This window comes from Alligator mississippiensis, chromosome 13, assembly GCF_030867095.1.
Source record: "Alligator mississippiensis isolate rAllMis1 chromosome 13, rAllMis1, whole genome shotgun sequence".
In the NCBI taxonomy this organism is placed as follows: domain Eukaryota; kingdom Metazoa; phylum Chordata; order Crocodylia; family Alligatoridae; genus Alligator; species Alligator mississippiensis.
Genome location: NC_081836.1, coordinates 11308745 through 11331386, shown reverse-complemented (window position 1 = coordinate 11331386; position 22642 = coordinate 11308745). Strand labels below are relative to the sequence as shown.

Genomic DNA, 22642 nt, shown 5'->3' with positions numbered 1-22642 from the left:
GCCAGAGTTGAAAAGGACAAAAAGCTAGCAGTCAAATGGCAGATTAGAGAACTAGCCATGCAGAAAATGTGATACCTCCTCCCTTCTCCCAAGGACTTGGGATAAATCAGTCAAAGGAAGGAGCATTTCAGCTGCCTATTCCCTCCCACCCAAACTCCCCTTAAAAATCAAAGCATTTTCCTCCTGGAAAGCAACAGAAATGTTCTACTTTATCCTGCAACCCCACCTAGACAGATTAACACCATGCTTTGAAAAATTATATAGATAAATCTGATCTGTGGTGCCCATTCATTAAAAAAAGAAATGTGGTTGATGAAAAGGTGCCCGAAGCAGACTTTGAGCTTCTTACCTGCAATCGCCTGCACTGCCACACGCAGGAATCCTCGCACTTCCCCCTTCTCACTGACAACCGCTACTCTGTGGATGAGGGGCACCGGGTACAGCAGATTGCTTAGGTATACAAATGCCCTGGTAATAGGAAGGAAAAAAAGCATTAGGCTATCACCTGTAAGAACATCAGGACTGACTGGCTAACAGGACACACAAGCCTTCACACAGCCTATTGTCTGCAGTTTTGCAAGACCACAAAACATTGTCCTGTGCTGCTTTTTGTACTCTGACCGTACAGAGTTCCTTGAGCACTGTCAAAGCTAACTATGTGAAAACACAGACGCATTAAACCAGAGGTGGCTGGAGCCAACATGTCTACATTAGTGAGTTAAAGAACACACAACGGGAACATTTAAGATGCCACCGTATCAAAGATGACTTTAGATGCAATACAATTGTAAATAAAATTGTTAGCAACACATTGAAAATTTAAGAGAATCTATTGCATGTAAAGTGTCATTAGAAAGCTCTCCACGCTACGAAGCATAGTCTAGAGATCATTAGAAATTACAAATTAAAAGGAAAATGACTGTGTTTAGGCAACTTTGTAAGTCATTTTAGTTTAATATGCACAATCACCATATAAAATATTTATGACTGAGCATTTTCTCTCCTCTCTGCATACTTTATTATACTGCATATATATGTTAATTATCAAGATTCCCAAATTATAACCATCTTTTGAGTTTCTCAGCAGATCATTATTGAGGATCTTGGAAAGTACAGTATTCCCCACCAAGAGGTATCTTGGAATGCTGTACGTTTCCTTCTCCTGTAGTAAAAGCACCAAAATATTCTGGAGAAAAAGGTCCAGAACACTGCAGCTTACAGCACAGTGAACACAGCAGCATTTGGGGCCAATAGTAGAATACACTGCAAAACCTATTAGAACATAAAACATTTAAAACAACTTGGGAGCGTAGTTCGGTTAACATGTTTTATTGTTGCCTCACCTGAATTATCCTTTAAATAAACCAGTTATGCTAGAAAGTTCATTTCAATTTTTTGTACTTAAAAGACTCGCTTAAAAAGGCAAACTTCAGGGTGGGAAGAGGAGCCCCGATTAAAGTGGAATGCTGAATAATGCAGAGGAGTCCAACAAATCAAGTCTGTGGGTAGTCCTCCAGAAAAGGAGAAAATAGTGGAGTAATTTGAGTTGGTAGAGGCAGAAGTCTGAGATTTTAAAGAAAGCATTCTGGGAGGGTACATAACACTCCCAATAGTAGGCTTCTTATCAATCACTAAATTAGAAATCTACTTAAGTGCTTGAGTGTTCCTATCAGATGATTCTAGATGAATTGAGTGACCTATATTAGGAGCATGGGTCACTTACATAGCAGTGTTTCTCCACTGGATGTTATATCCAAGGTCAACTACTCCTCCAATTTAGAGCATTTTACCATTCTCTGGGCATAGGGAGAAAGCCTGGAGGCCCAATATAAAGATGGAAGAGAAACCTGGTGCCCTGCTGCTCCTGCCCAGACCCTCAGTTATACAAGCTGGTCACTGGGCACAGGAACAAAAATTTAGCTTAATTCCTTGTGATCATAGGCAAAACCCAAGCTAGAGAAAAGGTAAAGATGTCTCTCCCTGGATTCCCCTCCCCTCAACAAGTGTTTCCCTTAACATGAGGAGGGGTCAAGCAGGTATCAGTTGCAAACTAAAAGAGATGAAAACTCTACTTAAAACAAAGTGACAACGAAATGTAATACAGAAGAGAAGGATTAATAAAGCTGTAAGAGCAGCAAAATAAAACGCCAACAAAAATATACAACAGAAAAGCAACTGCAACTCAACACTGTAATAAATGAAGTTAGGATCTACTTCCTTTTCAGTCTGCTTCAAAGTGAGGTAAAACACTCATAAAACAGGGGAGGGGAGGAGCGATTCAAACTGAAGTGACAAAAAGAAAAAGCTTGTTTCTTGTAAGAAAAGATTTTCATGTTTAGCCTAAAATTTTCAAGTGGTGCTAATTTGAAGGAAAAGCAGCCCAAACAAACACACACAACAAAACAACACGTACTAAATGAGTTGCAATCAATCACACGGACTGGACCAGGAAATGAGCTCAGGAAGATATGGAGGTTACCATCGTCATCAAGCAATGCACACAGTTCAAAAATCCCATTGCAAGCCCAGGGAAAAGAGACACCTCCAAACAGGAATCTGGTTCAGCCTTGTGTCAGCGTGTATACAGTACAAGACAGCTCTCAGACTAATACAAACAGTCTCTACAAAGGCCTTCTTCCTCTAAAGCTAGAGCTACCGGACCACTCCATCTCAACATGGCAAAGGAAACAGTTATTGACGTATGCGTGGCCCATATTTTGGAGCCACGGTCCAACAGGATGGATAGCAAACACAGTCAGCCTTAGGAGGTAGCTGCAATTGGAGAGTCGCCTTGGTAAAATGATAAATCCCAAAGAAGAAATACATGACTCATCTTCCACTTGCCTCCATCCCATTGCCTAGCTGCGGGCAATCGTTTTTAAGCACACAAAGAACCTCGAGTATGGAACGGAATAGCTTAAGCTTCCTGTCTGGTGAAGGAAAAGCTGGATATCCTCTGTGGCAAAGACAGCAATGGCACATTGGTTGCTGTGGTTGTACGAAGAGGAGAGCTGTTTTAGGCAGCAATTCCACCTTGCACTGCTGTTCCACCCATCACACCACAGGACTTACTGGATCCAGTGGGGTGGATGCGTGATTAAGGGTCTCCTTCTCCCCTCCCCACACCTGGGAGAGCAGTTCCACTTTGAGTCACCCCCACGTGCAAATGTCCCTCCTGCACCTTAGCCCAGCAGACTGAAAGGGGGGAGGGTATTAGCAGAAAGATTGGTGAGGTAAAATGGCATACTCACAACAAAACCAGAAATGAAATTTAACGAACAGAAATCGTCACCAAAACATAAAAACCAACAAAACTCAGAATGGTCATGACGCTTTTTCTTTAAATAAACACAACATCGATTCGGGATTTAAAGAAAATGCAGCGTAACCCTTTCCCCCCTCCCACAAAATAGATCCAATATTTGATGGGTCACACCATTAAATAGAGTCAGAATTGTAACGACATCCCAGCATGCCAGAAGAGATGGCTAAAGGGATCAGCTCTTTATTTTATTTTATTTTTTAAAGAACTACAGTTCTCATAAAAGGCAGACACCACAGAAAATGAAATGCTGCAGCTATCTTAATAAGGGCTGGGTGATTAACTAAACAACAAATGTCACCGGCTCATCCTCATATTTGCATCAGCGGTGAGCACAGGTAAGACCTGTATTCCTCCTATTCCACTGTACTCCCTTCGTTACACACAGCAATGCACAGCTGGTTATAGTGGGGCTTTTGCTTCAATCTGACATGCATTACTGGCCGCTGCTGGGGGACAATGCCTGTCTCGATGGACATAGGATTGGACCTGGTTAAGTATGCTGCCCTACAGAGAGTGCACAAAAACAGAACTCCCATACTGGAAAACACTAAAGAATAGAAATCCGTTTAGCTCACGGATGCTACAGAACCCTCTTTGCGTGGTTTAGTCATAACTCAGCTGCAGATTACTGCAGCTCTGAGCAGCATAAAAATAATCCCATTTAAACTACAGGTAAAGGGAATGGATTGAGAATCAGCTGCCAGTTGGACAAACCGCATGGAAATTCAGGGAACTATGAATGCACTTTTACTCATTAAAAGTAATGGTGAGAAATAAAGCTCTAACAGGGACAATTGACATGGCTTCAGAACCGTTTCTCAACTGCATAAACATGCCTGCAGATGAAATACTCAGTGGGTTTTTTTTATATGTGGACACAGGAAGCAAGTTATATAATGGCAAGGAAGCACAAGTGATCTCTTTATACACTGCAGTGGCTCAGGCTGTGGAGTGCTTCCTGAGGAGTTTGGACACTATAACTGTGAAATGAAGATGAATAGCTCAAGTTTTTCCCAAGCACTGACGGACCTACTCTGAATATACACAATGGCATAATATGCCAGCACTGTACGAGAAAACATTTTCAGCAAGTATGCAGTAGGTGGTTTCCAACAATTAAACAGGCCAATTAAGAAAACTGGACACCAAAACCTACTAGCTTGTATGACACGGAGTAATCTGAAAACTCAGGAGTTTTAAAGTGTGGCTTTCAAGTGTTGAGCACTAAGGTACCATAGGTCTCAACAGGCAGAGGACTTGTGTGCTCCCTTCTATCTTTAATAACCATTTTTAAAGAGAGTGGGTCCAGGAGCTTGAGCTCTAATCACAACCTTTAAAATAGGCCCCTCCATTGACTAAGTTAAGATGCTCAATACCCAATTCAGTTTTCTCCATCAGTGAGCTGGCCAGTGTGCACATTTGCCACATCATAGAAACTAGCTGAATCAGAAAAAGCAGTAAGCATTTTCGATACAACTTCCTGGCATTTGGCAGATAACTCCTTAACCATATCTGGACAAGGAATTTAGCTGATGTTCTAAAACATGCTAAACAGGCAGCTGACATGATACTTAAATTCCATGTAACCTGTTGTATAAATAGGAGTTAGCATCTTTAAATATGCATAAAAGCACCAGTTCACAAGTTTTTAACAACATCAAACACTCGCTATGCTATGGGGAATTCAAAAACTTCTTAAGCCCTCTGCTGACATATTTAAGAACACCACCTCACTGCTATTTCAGGCAGAGCCCTTGAGATGGGTTCTTTTTCAAACCTGGAATGTCCATTCTACCTAGTCTAAGTAGAGGATATCTGAAGAGTTTTCCAGAAGTAGACCTAGTAGATGAGTTTTAAAGTTTTCTCTATAATTCTTGGAATCTATAAGTTCCATAAATGCCTATTTCTGGATATGGCAGTTTAAAGATGCGTTTGGTCAATGATCTCTGTACTATAAGATGAAGGCTCTGCAGCCTCTGACAAGAGCTGGTCCCTTTTGGCCATTCTCACAGTAACCTCACCAACCTTCCCACTAAAATGAACCAGGGGGACCGGTCGTAAAACGGGTCGTGCCCATCATTGAAGAGGTCCGATCCCTCCTCGGTTCCAGCGTCGGAGCCGGTATCATCCACAAAGGCTTCGTCATCAAAGTCCTCCATCTCATCCTGCTGCTCATCAGCCAGTTCAGTGATGTCGGAGTCAGCCGTGGAGAAAGTGGGGGAGGGTGTGCGGTCAGCAAGACGCTCATTCACGCAGCCGTGGAAAATGGGGGAGCTAGATATCAGTTAATGGAACAACTTTGATTAACACACCAAGGGGAGAAGAATGCTTCATTCAACACTCTGCTGCTGCCATCAGCATGGAGTTCAGCTGAAGAGCAAGCAAGAGCTTCAGATCATTTGGGGTGAGATGGGAGGAAGGGAATTGCTGAGAGAGTTAGGGAAAGAGGAGGTCCTTGGACTGAGCAGAAAGCAAAGGGAACAGGAATACAAACAAGTGTGACCATATATGGTTATTTATAATGCTATTATGCTTTTACGTAATGAAGCTATAACCTGTTATTCCACCATTATTTTTTAAATAAAAAGGCGGCTCAGTCTCAGGAAGTATTAAAGAGCCTCCAAGATCTCTTTACTAGATGTTTAATCTTCCCAAAACGACGACCAGTACTTGAACATCATGCCCACGTGAAGTCCTGGACCAGTTTCCCCCTGGATTTTCCACAACTCTTCAGCCTCTCAAGAGCACTACTCCAATCACTTCACACAATGCTTAACTAGCTTTCTTTTTCATAAATAAAGCTTAGACCTAATTGAGGGTGAATTCAAATCAATTAGACTTGGAAAGGATGCACACCTACATCAAGAAAATTTTGAACAGCACTTCCTGCTTTTTACCAGCGTTTGGATGGAAAATCAGAAGGGTCTACCAGATAGATCACCAATCCCTGAGAGACCATATACACAGCTGACACTATTGATTATGCAGTTTAAAACTTGATTTGAAGTCCAAAGTTTGTCCTAGCAAGGACAAAAGTTGGTGAACATACCAGGAGATGGGACTGTCATCACATACCTTCCAACCAGCTTGAACCAGTGAAATCTATCATAGAAGGGGTCACTGCCAGTCATTGTGCTCTCACTCTCATCCTGTGTGTTGGATGCCATCTCTCCGGCCCTGTCATACATCTCCCGCATCAGCTCCAACCTCTGCCTGTAGAGAAAAAAGCAGCCCCCACAACAATTAAGATTTTGCATTTAAATTTCCTTACAGACAGGACACTAACACTGGTGCTCAGTTCATAATTTCAAAAAAGCACAGCTGCAAGGGGGAAAGCAGGTTGACCACAGGAACAGGAAAAAGCATTAGAGTTAAATGGACAAAGAGAAGAAAAATACAGAGGAGAAGCCAGAACAGGCAGGTTCTCTACTGTACTAACAACATTTAACATAATGTTAGAGATCACCGTGATGCCCAAGTTGCCATCTTTTGGGGCAAAACTGCTGGATGAAAGGCAAAACGCAAGACCAACCAGGGTCCTTAATCAACATGTCTCATTAAGAGTAAATTCATCTTTGTCAAATTTAAATTTTCACAAGTTCTTCCTGAAGTGTCAAGTGGGCACTTTCTGCATCTCCTACCCAGCATTAGCCTCTAGCATTTCTGTTCGCTATTAAACAGATGCTCCACTTCTCTCCAAAAGTGGTGGTATTTTTGTGAACAGATCTCGCTACAAACTTTATTTAACTCACAAGGACAGAAAGATTATTGAAGACACATTACAAAATGCTCGAATTGCACCCTAAGCCCATGTCCACATGTGCGTGGACATTTGGTTCCCTGGGGACAACTAGCACATCTTGTACCGCTGCTAGCTGTCCCCAGGGAATGCCTGTGCCATGTGCCCTCTGGCATGCAGGTTACCCCAGGTTGGGTAAGGGAGGCTAGGGCCAACACTGGCCTGCCCCAGCAGCCTTATGTGGGGTCCTAGATACCTCCCGGGGCTGCAGCAGTGGCAATCCTGCTGTGCAGAGCCTGGCTGGCAGCCAGAGTGCGGCTCCATCCAACCAGACTCCGGTTTGAGCGGTGCTCCACTTTTTTTGGGCAGGTTTTTTTGACCAACGGGGAAAAAAAGCACAGAGAACAACTGAACATGTGGTATGTGGCATCACAGATGTGTCTGCAGCACCACATACTGCACAGCTGCGCTCATCTGAACACAGCCTAAGAGTGCAAAAAAAAACAATGCTGCAGAATACAGTCACAAAAATGAAAACAGAAACCCGGGAAACCTGTGAACACTGCAAGAAACCCAAGGAAACCCACGAACATCTTTTATTTCTGTCCAACAGTGTTAGGGTTAGGCGAAAAAAAAAAAGCAAAAAAACCCCCCAGGTTGTAGGCAAATAGAGGAGGAAGAGATTAAGGTAGAGAAATTAATTGGGGTAAGTTTAGCAAGGCTTTTAGAAAAATAGTAATTTTGAAACGGAGCCTCAAATAAACAAGGGAGCCAACTGAGATATTGGCAAGTGGGCAGCAGCCACATGCATCTTGGTTTAAATTTCACTCTGACATAACATTTACATACTTCAGTTTTTCCAGGGACCAGTAATGTGTTGCTCCATTCTTTAGATCCTGGACTTCCACAGCTACCACCGTCCGAGGGAAAGGTCTGTTATCCCGGGTCTTCTCTGTCTCAGGAGGCAGAAGCTCAGGGGGTAGAGGGGAGTACAGTGTATCTGTCAGGAGGACAAACTGAAACTGCACCTGAATGGAGAAAACCAATGTTTTTATATTCTGTGAATATAAATAATGTCTGTAACTACAGAGATATTAGAAATAGGAGTCCTATTTCATTCTAATAAAAGGAACCCAAAAAAGCAGTTTCATGAAGACATGGGAATCCAATGCAATCAAAGCCACTTTTGATCAGATATACAACCCAGCATGGGGTTAAAGGTGAATAAGAAAAAATAATTTTATTTCTAATGGGGTTCTTTTGGAGTGGTGAGTAGGGGAGGCAGCATAAGGAGGATGAAGGTCAGAAGAATGGATTAACAGTTTGCAAGCAATACTATTTCAATTCATAGAGGTAACTATACTATGGCATGAGTCTTGGAACAGTTTAAAAGGCAATGCAGCAGAAAAAGAGCTAAGCAAAATTAAAGCGAAATTTAAATCTCTGCTAGTTAACAGCAAGATTATCAGAGTGCACACTTGCAAGTCAAGAGATTCAACAAGATGCTCTGCACACACTTACTTTCTTCTTCAATTCCACACTGATGGCATTGGCCTCTTTCAGATAGACAGCATTGCCCCAGAGCTGGTCCCTTAATGAAGTGAACTGGTGGAACTTCCATTTCCTGAACGCCCACTGGGCCAGCTCATACTCATGTTGTGTCCAGGGCACTGGGAAAAGCAAAGGAACAGCTGAGTCAAAGGTAGCAGTTTTCCCTCCAACCCAGACACTCAGACAAAAAAGGTGGTATCACACTTGACAGTCTCATCATGTTCTCATCATTTTCTCTGAAGTGATGAAATTGGAATTCCATTGCTCAATGAGTAAAACTAGTTCTAAACTTTTATGCCAAGCACAGGAAACTTAAGGTACACACAAGTCAAGCTTTTGGAGCAGTTCAACCAAAAATGCTAGTGCTCTAGTTACTGTCAAGTAATTAGCATTGCTTAAAAATAGAGAATACAAAAATGGAGAAATAAAACAGATATTAGTCTCTGCATCGACTGGATCACTCAACCATACCACCATACAATACAGCAAGGAAAAAGCATGGAGGGGTCTCACAGTTCAAGACCACCAAACTGACGCCGATTCCAATCCAATAGCTACGGGGCTGGCTTACATGAATTTGGGAGTCCTGGATCCAGTTCGCTTACCTACTGCTAATGTAGAACTGTTCTACAGATAAGTAATTTCAATCTCCAGAACTCTCAAACTGGCACTTTTAGGGATTGCCCATTGTTTCACAATTTTCTAAAATTCTATTTCCAGCTCCAGCAAATGTCCCTATAATGCAGCTTCCTTCAGAACAGTAGAGGCCAACCTTTTTGACAGGAGTGCCACAAATTAGCCCTGCATCCTCCCCAAGTACCACTCTGATCTGCTGCTCCACTTTCCGTTCCCTGTCCTGTGCTCTCTGCCTGATCTGATGCTCTGCTTTCTGCTCCTTGACTTTCTGCTTATTTGCCACAAGCAACACATGGAGGCTGCCCACGTTGTTGGCTTAGAAATGGTATTTAAAGGCCTGTTTTGGGGGGAATTGGCTTCTAGGTATAGATATACACATTTGTTAAGATGGGCAGCTGGGGTTAAATGGATTTCTAAAAAGCTTGGGAGATGAACACACAGCTTCTTATGGCCCTGAAGGCAGAAGGGACAAGGACACACAGCCTAGGAACCAAAGGCTGTACGTGCCATACTGTCCCATAACACAAGATAACTGACACCAGCAACAAGGCCTCAGAGAGAAGGGGGGCCTAAATCCTGGATTTGGGGGAAATAAACCAAATTAGGGGCCCAGAAGGCTATGTGGACACGTGAGACCACAGAGAGACAACCACTCAGAGATAGCCATGGATAAGGAGTCTTCAAGGGGAAGGAGAACACAAAAGCCCTCCCGTCCCTCCTTCTGTCCCATCCCTCTGCCTCTCCCCGTTTTGCTCCCTGAGAGGGGTCCCCATCCCTATCCCTTAGGAAGGGTCCCCAAGGCCACCATGGACCAAAGGCATACCAGTAGCCCATCTCATGCACCCCCACTGGGGGGGGGCTGTGGGCTTCAGCATCCCACCTCCAGACTGCTGACACTTAAGAGAGAGAGCCTTAGAGTGGAGTCTGCATCCTGATCAGATGTACTTGGACTCTGATGACAGTCCTAGGATTGGTAGATATAGAATTGTTTGACTGTTTGTATTGTTGCTTTTTTGTTATCACTCTGTATTAATAAATTTGACCCTATTATCAACTGGCAGGTCCTGTGGTCAATCTGAGGGTTGTGCCTGCCTGGAACAAAGGTATAGGTGCAGGGTCCAAATCCAGTGTCAACAATGTCACTCGCGGCACCCATGCTGCTGAATGCCCATCCCAGTTTTAGACACCCCCCCCCCAATAAAACAGTCAAAAACACTCTTTTTTTTTTAAAGCTTACCCTCCTCCTCTTCCTCCTCCTCCTCTGTTGTCTCAGCAACTAGGGATCTTGTCTCAACCTGCTTCTGCAAAGCCTGCAGTTTGCTCTCATAGTCCTGTGGGGAAAGAGGAGATACCATGTAGGAGAAGGACAGACGAAAGTGAAGAGGAGACAGTCAAAGAAACATGAACATTTCAGAGGGAGTGACAGAGACACAGGGAGACAGCACATGTGGACAGATACTTCCATACAACTGGAAGAGATCAGATTGCTCCAGAAAAGAATTAAAAAACACAACAAGCTTTTTAATCAACTTCCCCCTTCCCCCTCAAACCTTCAAGAAAGAAAAGATGAAGGGTGTATCCACAAGACAGGCCAGTAGAACTACAACTCGTTTTGCTTATTAATCAGATGTCCATATATCCAATGCAATAACAGAAGAATTTTATTTTTCTTCTTAATTGAGGTAAAGTTGGAACATCCAGAGAACATCTGAATACTTGTTGGTATTACTTCTCTATTGTAATATCGCCATGAGTGTTAACAAAGCACATTTTGCATAGTGTGTTTGGGACTAACAAATCGACAGCCCATAATTTCACCCCGATACAAATTCTTACAAAAGAAAATCCTCAGGTCAGATAAATTAACCTAATGATGACCTTGGAAGGATTAAAAAAAAACAAAAAAACCCCCCAAAAAATCCTAACATGAATAAGCTTAAAAAGCAGGGTTCTGAAGCTTAAGCACTACTCAATAAGTCATTTCTGTGAAACAAATTTATTCTCTGAACATCTCTGTATTGTGCTGTACATTGTATAGTCTGGCAACAAGGGAATAGAAAGGAAAGATGGTGCATCTTGATTCAATCAATATAGTAAAGGGTTAGAAGCATTGCAAAATTTTATCTTTTGATGCAGAATTAGTTTTATGATTTAAAATGAAGCTACTTTTTTAAAAGGTTCCCATTTCCTTGCATGTGAATGCAATCCTCCATCATGTATATATTTGATTTCTCAAGGGAGGAAAACAATGTAATGGTTTTTACTAGATAAAGAGACTGACTTCATCTAGGGCAAAAGCAAGTTTAATTCTCAGCACATTCCAATCCCACTGCTAAGAAAACCAGACATTTCTGCCACCCCGCTCTTCTCTCGTTTGGTGAAAAATTCACATATGCCCCAGATTTACAGAGACTCACGAAACACAAAAATGGATCAGGAATATAAGTACAGAGTATTTTTCCAATTATTTTGTGTGTTGGGGAAAGATCAAGATCTCAGTGGAAAATGTTTAAACTGTTACTCCTTCCAAAAAGGAGTTGCTTCGACAAACCAAGTCTGAGTATATTGCTGCAAACCAGACTGGAGGAGAGGGAACGTGGAAGCGTGCAGCAGCAGAAGGAAGAAAATTTTTCCCAAAAGTCCTTTATGAGGAGCACTGCAAGAAGGGAAAATTAGTGTATCTAAGTAACTTCACAGAGAACTCTGTGCAGAGGCTTGCCCGATAAAAGAGAGAGTACTGCCTACCATTCATGGAGATGCAAAGAATTTAAATGGAATCATGTGGGCATTTAATCCTACATCTCAAGCTTTAGAGCAGATGCCAATTGGGGCATGGGATGAAACAGAAGCTTAACAGTGTAACAGGCAAGAGTTTTTCTTACAAAATCCAATATCAAAGCTGCTAATCATGAAGAGTTGAGCAAAACTGCCTGATTTAACTAGAATCAAAAGGCTTTGCTCTTCTACTTCCGTAGCTCTTCCCTGGAACATATACCCTTTTGAGGACATAAAAAATATGGCACAAGGCTGCTGGACAGTACAAAGGCAACTATAATATTGGCATGGGACTGAACAGTCAAGGGGCAGTTACTACTGGCATTTAATACTGAGGTTCTCCTCTTTTGGGGGGAAAATCACTTATAATGCAGGATAACTTCCCTTTATGTCACAGCTTCATTTATTTCAGCAACTCTGGTTTATCTCATTCAAGGCCATGGAACACATGGATGGGCTAGTTTCCCCCCCCACCTTTTTTTTAAGTCATGCCACTGCACTTACAGTTTCTCCCCTAAAATTTTGGAGCTGTCTTTTAAAAACAACAGTGTTCAGTCAGCAAAGTCTCTAGACTGTCTCCCAGACCACGCACGACTCTCATAAGTGAGAGCTCGAGGTTTAGAGGGCTGCAATAAACTGTGCCAAGAGCCTCCACCAATCCCTCCTGCACTCCACAAATGAGTATTTTCATCTCATGCGCAGACACACAATTTTCCACGTGCATACACAGGCTCAGCTCTACTGTACTGGATTATTCAACAATGAGAGGGGGTTTCACGCATTTATGTGCACCTCTTTCACAACCCCGGGTCAAAAAGCTGCTATAAAAATGGTGTTCTTTGCACCAGCATATTGAAGATACACGTGAAACTGCAGGTGCAATATTCTTATACATCCAACTGCTTCAGCTCACCTGGTTCAGTACCGGGTCATTTTGGAGGGGAGGATGGGAAATAATACGAATTCTCCTTTTACATACACAATCGAGATGCAGAAGCTGGCGCTCTTGTGATAAATTTTACTTGGGCAGCTATAGTTAAGAACATGCAAAAGAACTGCAAGCTTAGAGTTAGTGTCTCCACTGCATCCCTTTTTGCTCTGAGAGGCTAGGCAAAAATCCATGGTCATGAAGTCTTTAACTGAGAGAAGAAACGTCTGATACTATACTGAAGAGAAGAGCTTTGACTTTTAAAGGAACATAATGTCTTTGTAGAAGAAAATTTGCTGCAGAAAATGTGAAGCAACAACTGTTTCTAGTCCTAAGTTTATTTGGTTTTTAGAAATAACAGGAGGCATGGGAGTAGAAATTATGTAATTTTTGAGAGTCCAGTACGGAAAGTTGCGGCATCAAGTAAAATTGGTTTGAACAGTCCCGGTCTGCTTTGGAACCACAGCGTGCATGGAGAGAATGACTGTGGAAACCGAGGGAAGAATCTTTAAGAGCCAAAGATCTTATTTTGATAATTCATATAGAAAGCTGAAAAGCAAATAAGCTGACTACAGCACACAACAGTCCATGAATAGAGTGGCTTTGCGTCTTCATGCTGTACTAAAATAAGGCTCTTAGAGAATCATGCACCCAATTTTATGGGTTTTTTTTAAATCTTCCAGTGAGACTTGACTTGGGTTCTGCTTGTGACCTTCTCCTGCTCCCACAACCAGACTGAAAGGTTGAAAGCATGCCACATATATAACGTGTTAAGAGATTATGAACTTGGCAAGGACCTAACAAAAAGGTCAAAAGTCTCCTTACCTACTTTCCAAATGCAAAAATATTAGAGGGGCTGAATGCTATGAAAAGTTAAAGGAACTGACACAACTAAATACACTGACACGGACAGCAGAGAACACCCCCAGATAAGAAACCCTCTTTCTAGGTAAAAAGCAGTTCAGCACTTGTCTTTACATACTGAGTGCTTGCAGTTAATCAGGAACAAAGTATTCTCAAGTAACTGCACGCCATGCATGGACATATTTATTCAGCAATAAAAGTCTTATTCCTGCTTAACTTAATTGACTTTTTAATTCCCATAAAGAGTTATTTTGCTTGAATTTGTAGTCGATAGGAAAGGCATTTTCCACAGCCATGTTCTTTGATCAAGGTATTACTGGGCACCTTCAGAAGAATTTCAAGCCATTTATCTGGCACTTCAAACCTTGCTCTCGGCTCACTGAAAGGTTTAAAACCCCAGATTCATTCTCTTCTCTTTAACGCATTTTCTGCAGTGACAAATTATTATGTCCAGAGTAATGAAAGGGACAGCACTACATAGTTCCCTTACTGCATTAAGAGAACATATTATCTTGGTTTAAACCTTACTTAAATAATCTTAGTTCACCTGAAAATCCCAGGCAATTGAATCAGACCTCAAAGCAGTTTTTAGCTGGGTCAGTACTTTAACAGGAGATCTGAAAGCACAACCAGTACCCAAAAGGAACAGACTCAGATTCTCAGAAGGTGGCACTGTTCCCTCTAGGTACTGAAAGAAGGTCCCAGTGTGGTGGCATTAGGAAGGTGGCTGCTGACTAAAAAGATATTAAACACTTGAGGTCGTTAAGGAACCTCAGCTCTTTATAAAAGGACTTCAGGTCCTGTCTCTGGGTCATATTTTAAGTCCCTAAATTTCTACTTAAATTTTCAGTTCGGTACATCGATTCATCCTGAACTGTAGCTGTGACATTCTTTGGCTGAGATGACTCCATTAGCAATAGCTAAAAGGTGGGATCCTTCTGTCCAGTTGGCAGAGCTAATAATTAAGTTTTAACCCATTAGGAACAAAAACCAACAAGCAAAATAAAGAACCAAACTAAACAAAAAAACCTGTAGATAGAATCTAGACATCTATTTTTAAAATAGCCCAATTTGAAGTCGTTAAAGATTTCTAATCTGTGAGGATGGCTATTTTTGCAAGGAAGTGGGGAAGTGTCAGCCTACGTTGAGCGATGTAGAATACACAAAGGTAGCCATCTCCTCTAGATAAAGTCTTTTTTCCCCAATCAAGTGGATAAGGCTGTAACATTTGAAGGAGATAGGGAGCTATGTAATGAGGTCTGAGAGAAAACAAGCTCCTCAACTATTGAAACATTTGAAGGACAGAGTAGGATTTATTCTCTTGGAATTCAAGAGCTTTTAGAAAAGATATGAAACAGAGGCTATGGACAGATGTATCTTCAAGTCTCTTTAAGCCACTCAGGATCTTGTATCAGCCATTATGGGGTTACATCTTCATGCTCCTAGAGCAACACAAGCGAGCTAAATCAGGCAACTTTAACCCTGAATGAAGCAGGGTTAAGGTTACAAGGGTTTTGCTACACTTTCATTGCTGCAGGAGCATGTAAAGGTACCAGGTACATCCTAACAGCACATACAGGTATAGTTCTACACCAATAAAAAGTTCCTGCATTTTTCTACACCCCTCAATTTGAGCAGTTATGTACTGAGCAGAGAAAATGCTGTAGAAGAAAAGGATCCAGGAAAGGTGCATTTCAAACAATATTCATTGCCATGGTGCATTAAATCAACTCTGTAGGTATCAAAGATGGGCAGAATCTTTACTCTGATTCTTTCAAAGATGCTTAAAGGCTGCAGGATAAGAAGCAACATATTAGTTGAGTATAAAGATTAAAAAAAACAACACATTCATTGTCTTCCCTCTTCTGTAGCACCCTTGACTCCTCTTGAGTGAATCATAGTTTTTTTTAATATTTAATTGTCTAGATATGCAAACATTTACTATAGCAAATCATCTTTTTTTTTCTTACCCCTATAATACCAAAAGAAAAAGCTATTTTTAAAACAGTGGATTAAGGTCAGGTTTGTTTTCCCAGAATCAGAAGAGGAAAATGGCAACATTTCACCAATTAAATAAGTCTGGTGTGATGCGCCTGTTTTCTGGCAGCTGGTACTGCTCTACTGTTTAAGCTACTAGGCAGCTTGCTTTCAATAGTGGATGCAAGGATGAATATCAGCTTGGTTGGGTGGTGGGGAAGGATTGGACTAAGGTAATGGTTATGGCTCTTCTACAATGGAAGAACAAACTGAGGGTCAGGGTTGTAGAAAGCATCATCTCAGAGAAATCTTTTAACTGGAGAAAAAAAAAATGTATTTATAATAGCACTCATAGCTCATGAAAAAAGCCTTAAAACTTTTCTCTATTTTCAAGTGCATTTCTAAAGGTCTGAGGAATGGGGTTTGCTCTAAGTACAGACATGTCTCTTGCACTTTAGCATCTCATTCTTTGACATAACATGGGAAAACTTTGCTTCTCTACTCTCCAGTCAACAAGTGAACTATCAATTCCCTGCTGTTCTTCTTCTGAATTTAAACCAATGGCAGAGATGATTGCACAATGGGACCATAATAGGATTACAGCCCGTGTCCTTCCTACATTATAAATAACGTTTCATAATGTTATAGGACAAAACAAATGCGGTTCCAGGCTTTTTGTCCATTTTGTAATGCTACAGCAAAAACCAGGATAGCTTGGTATTGACTGAACTGCAGTAGAATGGGTCACAAACTCTCAAAAGAAAATGAAAATTGGGACAAGTCTACAGGTAAGGTTGTGTGCCACTGAGCATTTCATTGTCACTGAAATGAGTCAGACGCTTAATGAGTATTTTAAAGTTTATTGAAAGAGCACTTGTTACAATACAAACCAGTTCTGCTTTTCACAAGGCAGATGAACACAGGACAATCAAAAACATGTTTTTTGTTGTTTTTTTAAAACCCCCGAACTGGAGATCTGAAAATCCCATAATTTCATTAAAAGGTGATTCACGGCCTCCTTTACAGTAACGATGGGAAAACAACTAGGATTTTTCAGCCAGCAGCTCTGAAGTGGTTCAAAGACAACTATCTGAGGCAAGTTATTAAATATAAAGTTTTCCAAGAATGAACAGGGAAAGAGATTCCAAAATTCTGCTCAACATATCTGCACAAATATCAACCCCTCCAATTTGACAGACCACTTGATTCAGAATGCTCCAAAAAGCACGTTGAAAAAATGAATCGGAGGAGCTCAAAAGTGGCATGCATTCGCCCACCCCAGCCTCCCCCCTCCTAGAGGCTTTAAGAATATGTAAGATATATATCCTCACTAAGGCACAGGTGCATACAAGTCAGCAATGGCAATTAAACCCATTGAAAAGGCATCCTTCATCATAGATGCAGCATTTTCCCATTAGCAGGAAAGACATTTCACATGCACTTGCACAGAATTGGCTGCATTAGTCTTCATTAGTTCCACAAATACTTATTTTGAAAGGAGAGAGGCAGCCATTTCAGGCTACTTCCTCATGATGAATACGTTTTTTTTTTTCCATTTCTCTAAGACAATCAATATCTACACTAGAATGGAACAGTTATGGTAAGGGTGGCCAAAATTTGGAATGGGCTTCCAAGGGAGGTGGTGCTCTCTCCTACCTTGGGGGTCTTTAAGAGAAGGATGGATAGGCATCTGGCTGGGGTCATCTGATCCCAGCACTTTTTCCTGCCTAGGCAGGGGGTCGGACTCGATGATCTGTTGAGGTCCCTTCCGACCCAAACATCTATTAATCTATGAATTATGGGTTCACACCCCAAATTTCACTCCACTTTTTTTTTTTTTTTTTTTTTTAATTTCCTCTTAAAAGCTTAAAACTAAGACAGAAGCCCTTATGCAGTTTGGACTTTATTTGAGAGGGACTATTTTGTTTCCCCCCTCCCTCAAGTTATGCAGGAAAATAAAGCGGTACGTTTTTATTTCCATCTTTGCTGCAGTATCTGTCACGAAGTAAAAGCACTGCCTTAAAACAGCATTCAATAAGTAGCTGATGCAGTTTATTTAAATTTCTGCTGTTGCACCAAAATAGTCTAAAATAACCAGGCAACAAAACGATGGGTTTAAGACATATTCATTATCCAACATTACCCAAATATTTAGAAACAGGGGAAGATAAATCTCAAACCAAACTGACAATTTTTTATTTTTTTTTTAAGTCAGGGATTTCCTATGGTTTTATTCTGTTTCCACATACATACTTGAATAGATTTAAAATTACATACTGCATATTCCTTTTGTGTACTCAGCCACACACTGCTTTTACACAGGTCATCACAAAGATGAGGGGTGCACACACAAAAGACTTGTTTAGACTATCCTTGTGCCTGGCCCCTACACATGCCAATCTCTATTTGGCCCAAGTAGAGGCACGTAGTAGGAATTCCCCAGATGCATGTTTTCCTATCTCCTCGAGAGTTAAAAAGCCTCTGGGGAAGATACCAAAGAGCAAATCATACGGACACCAACACAGTAAGAATGGAAGAAGCTACTTAGCAGAGAATTATACAAGAAATCTAATGGCACAAGAATTCTCATAGCCCTAAATAAGTTGTGGGGGGGCTGACAAGTTGGAGGAAAAGTATTGCCTCTGTATAAGGCTTTCTTTCTTGGAAGAACCAAGGAATTATAAAACCACACATCATCCCTGTTTTTCAGAGATACTAAAACAAAGGGCAAATGAAACCGGTATAGCCATATTTGAACAGAACGATTAAACCGGTCATCAGAAGATGACCTAAGTGGCTTTGATTGGGTCACCCCTCTTAGGACACGATGGAATGACTTTACAACTCCTAAATCACAGGAAGAGTAATGCGTCATGAACACATGAATGAAGACTGTAGTGTTGACACCTGACTGAAAGATACAGGTCCCTAGCTGCAACCTGATCATGGACATTCGTAGTGTGGTTGGGAAGAAAAATAAAAAATAAAATAAAACCAGAGGCAGGGAACAAGGATATCAGGGAAGATAAATTGTAGGCACTTTCTGCTCATCTAGAGCTACCCTAAGACATGCAAAAGGAAACAATTACCAGTACGGCTTATGCTTAACAAACGGAGCAGCCTCAGGTAGTCAAGTCAAGGGTATTTGTGCAAAACAGCACAAATCACCTGACTGTACAAATGCGCTGCAGTGTGATGTATCCACGTCCAATCCGCCCTAAATAGTTTGCTTGAAAAAAAATGGCATTCAGAATAAACACTTATCAGCAAACCAAGTTTCTCCCAAAGCTTCATATGCATCTTGAATTCAAGTCTAAAAAGTTGATGTAATCTTTTATGCACTTTAACAAAGTTTTCAGAAGCAAAAAAAAAGAAAAAAGAATCCTATATTTAAAAGCAGAACTTTCCAATTGAGCTAAAAAACCTTTGAAGCCCTAACACAGTTCTTAACCAAACAGCATCTTGGATTTTTGTCCATTTTTTTTGCTGTCATTCATTTTAGGATATCTGAAGCAAAATCACAGGGACTGCGTTTTAGTGTTTCACTTATAAACTTGGCACCTTCAGTTCATAATGTAAGCCAGAAATACAGCTTCTAAGTTGCACTTAGAATGGGGGGAGAAGGAAGACGCGTGTGATTTTCCCGTTAAAGTGACTGATTTGTTCAACAAGTCTTGAAATAGTGGTGCTCTCTGAGACGAGAAGGCACTAAAATGAGGTATTGTGTGAAAATGAATCCATTCTCTAGCCCTCTCTTCTCTGCCCCCCTCCAATTCAGAATGTTCACTATATCCTCACCAGATAAACTGTTTCAATAGCATCATCCAGGCCCAAAACCTGACCAAGGAAGCTGAAGCAATCAACTTGTTTAGTCTGTTTACTGCACCATTTGGACAAAATAAAAAAGTGCAGTTCTTCCCTACTATCTCCATATAACAAGTCATTAGTAAAAACTGTTATAATTAGAGACAAGATGGGAATGAGAAAAAGTTTACTTCCCCAACATGGCTCCAGCCATGTATTCAGTCCAATATACAGTCTCAGTCAGGCACATTTCTATTATGGCAATTTCATACTGATACTAATGAACTTCAGCAGAAGGGTAAAAGGCATTTCCCACTCACTGAAGATGGACCATCAAGCATCCAAATAGCTGCTGTAAATTTCTGCAGAGACAGCACACTGACAAAAAGCTCCTTATCTTGATAACTGACAACTTTTGGCTTGCAGACAATTATTTAAAACTCGGGCTAGGAGGTGTCAAGTGAATTGGACTGAATTGCTCATGCTGATTTACAATACAGATGGTCAGTTTCCTCATTTCTAATAATCAGGTGACATAAAACATTCAACCCTACAAACTAGATTCCCCTTTTGATTGTCTACATAAAAACAAAGGAGGGAGGCAGTTCTTTATAAATTCGAAACCATATTTTCAGCATTAGAAAAATATTCCAAGGCAAAAACCAGGAAGGTAAAGGAGCTAGTAGGGTGCCCTCTTTCCCAGTCTTCTAGTCTATGAAAGAGTCTCCACATTTACCAGAATGTTTCTCCAAGCAGAGTTTTGAAAATTGCACCATGATTCACATGCAAAATGGATGCTTTGAAGTGCCAGTATCTTGAGCTTTGTACATCAGGTCACTCAAGCTCTAACCGGCCAAATGAAACCCAAGGCCAATGATCAAAACCATCCCCACCTGCTTCTTGGTGATATACGAGCATCACCCCTTTCCCTTCTCCCCCCAAACTAGCCTTGCCCAGTGACTCATACTGTTGTTTCTCTGCCTGCTTTGAGGTTAGGTGCAGAGAACTGTCGCCTCATTCGGGGAGGTGTCACAAACTGGTTATAGTGGTTGGGCCGGTCAGTGTGTTTTGGCTGGAAGTTGGCTGCATTGCTCTCCATGTTGCCTCCATTGTTATAATTGCAATAAGGCTGGCGGTGCTGGTGGATGTGGCGTTTTTGCTGGAAAGTCTGCAGGTCTGGGTTCTGCTGGCTGCCAAAGGTGTGTAATGATTCAGATGAGCCTGATGTCTGGCGTCGCAAGCTTTTCTGCGAGCCGTTGTTGAGGGAATTGCTTCTCCAGCGTATCTGAGGTGAAGGCTGCTGCTGATTGCTAGGCTGGGGCTGAGGGTTTAACTGCTGCCTGTTAATTTGGATGTTATCTTGACTCCGCTGAGGACCACATAGGTTCCATGGCTGTTGAGAGTCATTGGAGACAATGCTGCCCTGCTTTTCTTGCATCTCTTCTCTGCTTTTCTCTTCCTCCTTTGGAATTCTGACCTCGATAACTTCATCTTCCGTGATAATTATGTGAGTGCCTGGACTCCATGAGTTTCGGTGTTTGGGGTTGCTCTTAAATGGGAAGCGGGGTTTACGGTTCTCCGGTGGGATAAATCGGTGAGGCACGTTCTGCCGACGAAGCTGCTTTGTGATTTCCTGCTGTTGCAGATTCTTAAACCTAATTTGCTCTTGTCTCATCCAGCGCAATCGTCCACGCCTGAAGGCTGGATCACCTGCCATTAGCTGGGAGACACGCTCCTCTTTAGCAACTTCATCGCCATCACATTTGTTCACGTCATTTGCAGATTTCTTGTCGACATCCACCCCGCTAGCAGAGGTTGGGTCTCTATTCTGAGCAGTGGTGGACTGGACTTTTGGCTCTTGAGACCCTATCAAAGGTAAAACTTTCTCCATTTTTAGCATCTTATTTCTAAGAATTTTTATCTCCTCATCCTTCGTGTTGTTCTGCTTTTTCACTTCTTGCAAGATATCTTCCAATTTGTCTATGTGCACCTTGAGATCATCCATATCAGTCACACCTTTCCCATTGGCTATCACATCCTCAATTTTCTCATCTCCAACCCCCACTGTATCCCAGACATCCCGGGCAACAGCTCGCCACGACTCACGCTCATTCGGATCTTTCTTTCCATACATGGCACAGAGCTCCTTCATTTTGACAATGGCCAGAGCCTCAATTTCCTGCCTGGTATGCCTGAAGTCATTGAGGGCAACCTCATAGCAGATCTCCTTCACAGCCTGAATCTTTAAGTCTGAAATGGTGACCCATTTGGAGTCTTTGCTAAGGCGTCGGCGTTGTGGTATCTGGTACATTTTAATTGGCTCTCGTTTCTTCCCACTGCTAGGGAGGCCACACTTTTTTACAATGGTTTGCAGCTTGCTGGGGGGCAGCTTCTCTCTCAGGGACGTGATCAATCTCCAGCTCTCTTCACACGATCTCTTGTCCGAATCATCCCCACTATCAGAGTCTGCATCCTTTGGAAAAACAAAAATCAAGAAGTGGCCCCAAAATAACCAAAATTAAAATTGAAAAAAATGAAAAGGCTAAACAAGAAGTATCAGGCAAAGAAAACTAAACCAAATAAAAATCAAACAAGACAAAAGATACGGAAGTCTCCCAAGAGTGAGTGTTAGGGCATTAAGAGCAAACCTCACTTTCTAGATTCATTTTCTTACTTAAATTTTAAGCTGTTCACAAATATAGGGGCTATTTGACATTATACTCATAGCTAGCAGTTTTAAAACGTACTGAATCTAACCTTACATTCTTCCCCTTTCATACCCCTCCAACATCTTTAATGAACCAACTGAACCAAGCACCAAACAAAACAAGGTGTCAACTGCATCCCCATACATGCTCCAAAGACATGCAAATTCCTGCCAAACATTTGCCTTGGTTATTGCTGTTGCTTCTTTCAGAAAATCCTCCCCCAGTGAGCGAAGACAACAGCCATCAATAGAAGAATGCGATGAGCAGCCAGAGTAAGACAGGTTAACACTGGTTAGTAATGCTGAATATGGTGCTGGGATGCTTGAGTTTAGAAT

The 22642-nt window shown here is 41.6% G+C and overlaps 1 protein-coding gene across 7 annotated transcripts in view; it reads right to left on the bottom strand.

The window, feature by feature from the left end:
• Nucleotides 1-22642, bottom strand: part of KIF1B (kinesin family member 1B) — a 142893-nt gene that overhangs the window by 29772 nt on the left and 90479 nt on the right. For 5 of the 7 annotated variants that reach the window (XM_019493828.2, XM_019493831.2, XM_019493830.2 and 2 more), the window contains 6 exons: nucleotides 10489-10582; nucleotides 8586-8734; nucleotides 7914-8092; nucleotides 6401-6538; nucleotides 5351-5599; nucleotides 350-468 (listed from right to left, as the gene is read on the bottom strand). In XM_019493828.2, the coding sequence (XP_019349373.1) occupies nucleotides 350-468; nucleotides 5351-5599; nucleotides 6401-6538; nucleotides 7914-8092; nucleotides 8586-8734; nucleotides 10489-10582 (928 nt within the window). Of the gene's footprint in view, nucleotides 1-349; nucleotides 469-5350; nucleotides 5600-6400; nucleotides 6539-7913; nucleotides 8093-8585; nucleotides 8735-10488; nucleotides 10583-16639; nucleotides 22073-22642 lie in introns of those variants that run through there. The other 2 variants (XM_019493836.2, XM_014610385.3) reach the window with 2 other exon arrangements.